Below are 7,367 nucleotides of genomic sequence, written 5' to 3'. Positions count from 1 at the left end.
GCCCCCCTCCACAGTTACACACCTCGGTCATATCGTCGTAGTACTTAGGTGAAGCCCTGCGCGGGTAACTTCATCATCACCGTCGTGCTAACGGAACTCTCCTTCGGGCTCAACTGGATCAAGAGTTCGAGGGACATCATGAAGCTGAACGTGTGCTGAATGCGGAGGTGTCGTACGTTCGGTGCTTGGATCGGTTGGATTGCGAAGACGTTCGACTATATCAACCGCGTTACTAAACGCTTCTGTTTTCGGTCTATGAGGGTACGTGGACACAATCTCTCCTCTCTTTGCTATGCATCTCCTAGATAGATCTTGTGTGATCGTAGGCAAATTTTTTAAAATACTGCGTTTCCCAACAGGTTTCTCGACCGGCGAACTTCGTTAATGGAGGTATACAGATAGACGGTGCACTGAACGGGCGTGATAGATATGCGCCCCGTCCAGTAACGTTTCTCCTGCATTGAACAACCGCGGAAATTGAAGACGCATCATGGGCAACATCTCGGCGGACGCGCCGCTTAGATGGCACATGCAGTAAGAGGTCGTGTCCTCTCTACATTAGCATGAATGCAGACAGTCGGTGCCGGGCAAGAAGGTACGTGGGCGAGGGAGAAGAATTTCGGATGGGCCAGAGTGGTTAGAAGCGGACGCAGGTGCTATCCAAACACCCGCAAAGCTCACGTTTGTCTCCGATTTGCATGAGAAGTTACATTCGGACCGCTCTGCTGACCGATGCAGGACCGTGTTAGATGACACAACATGTCTGAACCGTGCACTCCGGACGGTTGCAGGCTGTTTACATTTTAGTAATATTTAATATGGAAAAAGACAGACATGTTCCTCGGCGAGCCCACCTGTCAATATTGAAATGAACCGCGCACCTACTCTCTTCTCCTCCGCGTCCACCGCCTTCAAGAAGCAGCACCTCATCTCCTCGCACCCGCAGAGATAGCCGAGAGAGACAGGGTCCGCAAAGCAAGCACCGCCCGGCAAAGGCAAAAAAGAGCCACCCACCCATCATCCCCTTCCTCGTGCGCTGCTGCCTCTTGCTTCTTTCTTCTTCGTGTGGTAGAGTACCAAGCTCAAGCTAGATAGATATCCATGGTTTTTCTCTCCTTGCTTGCCGATTGCTGCAGGCTGTAAGTAGACATAGGTGTACGTAGTATAGGAGCTAAGATAGGCAGCGGGAGGGAGAGGAAGATGAAGCTCCATCTCCTGGTGAAGGTCCTGTTCGGGCCCGTGCCGGTCTACTTCTCGGCGCTGGCCATCCTCATCCTGCTGACCAACGCGCAGTACTTCGGGCTCGGCGGCGTCGGCGTGCCGCGCGCCACCAAGCTGGCGTCGTCCACGCCGGTGGTGAGCGTGATGAAGTACTGCGACATCTTCCGCGGCGAGTGGGTGCCCGACGCGGAGGCGCCCTACTACACCCACAAGACGTGCGGCATGATCCAGGAGCACCAGAACTGCCTCAAATACGGCCGCCCCGACCTCGGCTTCCTCAAGTGGCGGTGGAGGCCGTCCGGCTGCGAGCTGCCGCGCTTCGACCCCGTCCAGTTCCTGCAGTTCGTCCGCCACAAGTCTCTGGCCTTCGTCGGGGACTCCCTGGCTCGCAACCATATGCAGTCCCTGCTCTGCCTCCTCTCACAGGTACCGTACATTTTCCTCGCCTGCCATGTTTGCGCACTGGATTGAGCTTTGAGGCTTTGAGGCTGAACAAATGGATTGCAGGTGGCGTATCCCAAGGACATCTCGGCGAACCCGACGGACCAGAACAAGGTGTACCACTACCGGGCGTACAACTTCACCATCAACATGTTCTGGTCGCCGTTCCTGGTGCGGGCGCGGGAGCCCGACCACGACGACCCGGCGCACACGGGGCACTACAGCCTGTACCTGGACGAGCCGGACGACAAGTGGGTGTCGCAGGTGCCCCGGTTCGACTACGTGCTGGTGTCGGCGGCCAACTGGTTCTCCCGCCCCTCGCTCTTCTACGAGAAGCGGCGGCTCATCGGGTGCAGCTTCTGCAGCCGGCAGTACGGCGTGCCGGACCTGACGCTCTACTACTCGCAGCGCAAGGCGTGGCGGGTGTCGCTGCGGGCGATCAACGCCCTGGAGGCCAAGGTGAAGGGGCGGGTGATGGTGCGGATGCTGTCGCCCATGTCGCACTTCGAGAACGGGACCTGGGACCAGGGCGGCAACTGCAAGCGGACGGAGCCGGTCCGGAGCAACCAGACGGTGATGGAGGGCCGCGACCTGCACTTCTACACGGCGCAGATGGAGGAGTACCGCGCCGCGGAGAAGGCCGCGCGGGCCAAGGGGCTGCGGCTGATGCTCATGGACGCCACGGCCGCCATGCTGATGCGGCCCGACGGCCACCCCAGCCGCTACGGCCACTGGCCCAACGAGAAGGTGCAGCTCTACAACGACTGCATCCATTGGTGCCTGCCCGGCCCCATCGACATCTGGAACGACCTCTTGTTCCAGATGATGCTCGTCTAGCCCAGTCCCCGTTCCCGTTCTCATCCATCGGCGACGGTGGGCACACAGATCTGATCAAAGGATATGCTCCAAGCCAATTTTGATAATGAATTGTTTCACCTCATCTCATCTCATTCTTCCCTACTACTACCGGTCGATCCGCTTTCCATGCCTTTGATTGATGGGTGTGGTGGTGGTAACTACTATTGACGACGCCAACTTTTTTGTCGGTCGTCACGGAAAGAGTGAGCAAAAGAAGCTCCTCTCCCCTTTTCTTCGATTGAAAAAAACACTAAGTCATCTTGGATTGTGACGAAAGTTGCGGTTTGCACCTCGTATTGGATTCCATTCGCAAGCAAGCTACGGGCTCCAAAGTAAAGGCGCGTAACTTCCCTGGGGCCGTGCGGTGCGGTGGCTGTGAGTTCTGACCGTCACCGTCTGCGTCTGCGTATGGATGGATCGCACTGATGGCGCCCGGGACAGAGTCCAGCTGCACACCGGAAAGCAGAGGCGGTGCACTGCACGCTTGTCGGAGGTGGGGGCCTCTCTCGCCGCGCTTTTTTCGGTGAATTTGTGTTGGTCGGTGTGCGCCAGCCCATGGCTTTCAACCTCTGCACGCTGCATCCACGGAGTACGTTCCGGAACCTATATGGCTGGCCGGCTGGAAGCAAGTTAGTGCTGCTACCAGTACTAGGACTCGAGGGCGGTGGCACGCTCCGTCACGAGCTACAGGAGCAGAGTGAAGTCTGTTTAAAACCTTGAAGTTGTATTAATGGTCGAGATCAAACCCTGAACTTCAAATCCCTGAAACCAGCACCTTATATTTACTTATCCCGATCTATTTCAACCCTATATCTGTTTGCCACACTACCAAGAGAAACGCGTGCGTACGGCCGGCTCCGTTCATTCGGTTTCGGGGTAAAGGCGCGCGCACGACAGCCACTTGTTCACGACGGCAGGGTGGGTGGCGCACGACTAGGTAGCAGGTAGTAGTAGGATCATCACCACAGCCACGACTCCATGATAGGCGCGGCTACGTCACCGTAGCGGACATTTTGATCCTAAAGGCCAACTTCAACGCGGCGACACATTCTTTTTTGTGTACGCGGCAACGCAACTGGACATCCGTCCATTTTACCCATTTTCAATTTAAATTTGGGCTGGATTTGCATCCGCCCGCACGCCCAAAACGTCCTTCCCTTGTCCTCCTCTGGTCAGCCTATCTAGTACAAACAAGCGCCGTTCTCTTCACTCCCACAAAACCCTTCCGCCCTCGCGCCATGGCCGACGCGTCTAAACCCGCCGCCTCCTCCTTCCCGGCCGAGATGCATGAATTATGATCGAGACGTGATTGTTTCGTATGTCCACATGTCTGCCAATATGAACTACGGCCAAGATGAGGAACTATGGCCGAGAGGCATTTTTTGTATGTTGGCGTGTATGTCGGTTGCTGGTGATGAAGCTATGTACCTAGGGTAGGGTCATGGACCTGTCCAAACTGACCTACCCAAGGACATCTCCGGAAGAAATCATCTTTCAATCGACTTGAAGGCGTCTCACTCGACGGACTTGAAGATACTCGATTAAGAAGCAATCACTCGACCAAGACCAAGCCACTCGACGGTTAGGTGGCCTAAAGGAACTCCGCATGCTAACGGTTGGTTATTAAGTAGCTTTTATGGTCATCATAGCACTTTATTACTAGCGTTACCAGTAACGCCCTGCCTTAATGTACATTGAACCCTTGTAACGTGGGCTGGCTTGGGTCCTGGCGCACTCTATATAAGCCACCTCCTCCTCCGAGACAAGGGTTCGCACCCCTGTAATTCATACTCTCATAATTCAGTCGACCGCCTCCGGGCTCCGAGACGTAGGGCTATTACTTCCTCCGAGAAGGGCCTGAACTCGTAAACCTTGCGTTCTTACAACTCCTCCATAGCTAAGATCTTGTCTCTCCATACTTACCCCCCTACACTACTGTCAGACTTGGAACCACGACAGTTGGCGCCCACCGTGGGGCAGGTGTTTTAGTGTTTGTTGGAGGAGTTGCGACCTTTTCCGACCCGAATCATCATGGTTTTCGGCGGAGTTTTGGTGGAGGGCCGCGAGATCCGTCTCGGTGCGCTCACGTTCATCGTCGACGACTCTGCTTGGCTCCAGGAGGCTCCGCTCGACGTGGACGCACTCCCTGTTCACGGGGCAACACACTTTAGCGCGTGCATCCGCGGCGTTCTCCTGCGGCAACCGTCGACCCCCTACCGGTCGGCTCCTGTGTTGTCCTCCCTCCCAGTTTCTCGCCGGCGCAAGCGCTCCGGTCGGTCGAGACCTCAGCAGTGGGTGAGACACGCGGTGGCACGTCAGTCGGTCACCCCTCAAGTCGCGGCAATCGAGCCCGACGAATCCCTCTACGGCCTGTTCGACCTGTCGACTGGCTCCGCAGAGACCGCATCCGAGTGCGACAGCAGCGATCCGACGGCGGAGGTTCTGATGGTCGATGGACCGCCCAGTCCTCCCGGTTTTCCCCGCACCGACGGAGGCGTGGGTGGAGGTGACCCGTCGCGTCCCCATGAGGAGTATCTTCCCGAGCCTCTCACGTCGCTGTAGAGAGAAGAACTTCGCCGCCGGAACGTGGATGCACTGCACACTCCTATCGTTGGAGAAACCCTCGAGGCTCGCGCCTTGGAAGACGCGCGCCTGGCAAACTTGGCCGAGCGCACTCGACTGGAGAACCTCCAGCGAGCACTCGACGAGCGTGCGCGACAACGGGTTCCCGAATCCAGTCGACGTCAGCTCTTTCCGCCCCCGCAGGTATATCGAACTCCGATTCAGAATTTAGCAGCTGCGGCCCGTATTACGGAGTCGATTCAGCCTTCCCAGTCGGAGGCTGGCAGAGGCTTGCTGCAGATCCGAGCGTTACTCCGGGCAGCAGGAGACCAGAATTCCGCTGTTTCTCAGTCGCGGAACAGGATTCACAGCAGATCCGTTGCCAGGGACACAGTCCAGTCGGCTCACAGCCCGAGATCGCCCCCAAGGCGTGAGGGACGTGGAGACCGGCGTGACCAGTATGGGAACCATGAGCAGTATGATCACCGAGTCGATCGTGACGGTCGACGTCGAGTGCCCACGCCTTCCCCGAGGAGCGGGTCGTATGTGCCTCGCCAGCAGGATGACCGGCGCCCTCATAGTGGTGGGCGAAGGATTCCAGTCGACCCCAGAGGGCCAGGCTTTGATGCGAGATCCATTCTCATCGAAGGTTTGGTCGACAGGAACAGGGCTCACCGAGAAGGTCACGACAGAGATGCACCTACCAGCAGTAGAGTACATGTTTCGGGGCCAGAGTGCTTTAGTAGAGCCATCAGGGCCGCTGTGATTCCTCCCAACTTCAGATTGGCGACTGGAGTCAGTAAGTTCACTGGCGAGTCCAAGCCCGATACTTGGCTTGAGGACTACCGATTGGCCATCCAGATTGGCGGCGACAATGATGAAGTGGCCATGAAGCACCTGCCTCTCATGTTGGAGGGCTCGGCCAGAGCGTGGCTGAACCAGTTAGCCCCTAGCAGCATTTACACTTGGAAAGATCTCTCCCGAGTGTTTGTCACCACATTTGAAGGCACATGCAAGCGACCGGCAGGGCTGACGGAACTGCGGTCTTGCGTGCAGAAGCCGAATGAAACTTTGAGGGATTACATCCAGAGGTGGATCACGTTACATCACTCGGTGGAGAATGTACCTAACCACCAAGCAGTTTGTGCCTTCAAGGAAGGCGTCAAGTACAGAGAACTGAATTTGAAATTCGGTCGAACCGGAGATATGTCCCTGAATCGGATGATGGAGATTGCCACCAAGTACGCTAATGGTGAAGATGAGGATCGACTCAGGAGTGGCAAGCTCAAGTCAATCGCCCAAGAAACCGGAGGAAATTCCAATCGGAAACAGAAGCGAAAAGCCGAGCCAGCGGCTCCCGGGGAAGCCTTGGCTTTAACCCAAGGAAAGTTTAAAGGGAAACCTAAAGGACCTTGGAACCCCAAAAAGGTTAAAGACCAGGACGGAAATGATGTGTTGTACTTACCATGTCTCGTCCACACAAAGAAAGATGAAGAGGGTAATTTCATTTACCCGAAACATACCACTCGACAGTGTCGACTCTTGATCCAGCAGTTCCAGGGCAAGCAGCCCAAAGGTAAGGAAAAGGAGTCAGACAAGATTGAGGACAAGGAAGATAGTGACGACGGATACCCTCAGGTCAATTCCACTCTGATGATTTTTGCCGATGTTGAAAGCAGAGGTCGACTGAAAGTTATTAACCGAGAGGTGAATATGGTCGCTCCGGCGACACCTAGTTACCTGAAATGGTCTCAGACTGCCATAACATTTGACCAGTCCGACCACCCAACTCACATCGCCGCCCCTGGGAGGCAAGCTTTGGTGGTCGACCCAGTTGTTGAAGGCACTCAACTGACCAAAGTCCTGATGGATGGTGGCAGTGGTTTGAACATATTGTATGCTGAGACGTTAAAAGGGATGGGCATTCCGATGTCCAGACTCAGTGCCAGCAACATGAGTTTCCATGGAGTCATTCCTGGGAAGAAGGCTGAATCACTCGGCCAGATTGCTCTTGATGTGGTTTTCGGTGATTTCAAAAATTACCGCAAAGAAAAATTGACATTTGAAGTTGTAGACTTCCAGAGTGCCTACCACACTATTTTGGGGAGGCCGACTTATGCACGCTTCATGGCCCGACCATGTTACGTGTACCTCAAATTGAATATGCCTGGCCCCAAAGGTGTGATCACTATTACGGGCAATCGGAAGAAAGCGGAAGAATGTTTTCAGAAAGGTTCGAAGATCACTGATGCTCAGATGGCAGTGGTGGAGTTGCAGGAATACCA

At 55.5% G+C, this 7,367-nt stretch overlaps 1 protein-coding gene across 1 annotated transcript; it reads left to right on the top strand.

Annotated features, from left to right (window-relative positions):
• The first annotated feature begins 920 nt into the window (after nucleotides 1–920).
• On the top strand, nucleotides 921–2,791 carry LOC119268524 (protein trichome birefringence-like 21). The gene is made up of 2 exons (XM_037550183.1): nucleotides 921–1,647; nucleotides 1,729–2,791. Exons 1-2 carry the CDS (start codon nucleotides 1,201–1,203, stop codon nucleotides 2,497–2,499), a joined length of 1,218 nt encoding a protein of 405 aa, XP_037406080.1. The 5' UTR covers nucleotides 921–1,200; the 3' UTR covers nucleotides 2,500–2,791.
• The last annotated feature ends 4,576 nt before the right edge of the window (nucleotides 2,792–7,367 follow it).

Source organism: Triticum dicoccoides, chromosome 3A (genome assembly GCF_002162155.2).
Source record: "Triticum dicoccoides isolate Atlit2015 ecotype Zavitan chromosome 3A, WEW_v2.0, whole genome shotgun sequence".
Classification (NCBI taxonomy): domain Eukaryota; kingdom Viridiplantae; phylum Streptophyta; class Magnoliopsida; order Poales; family Poaceae; genus Triticum; species Triticum dicoccoides.
This window is presented reverse-complemented; position numbering and strand designations above follow the sequence as displayed.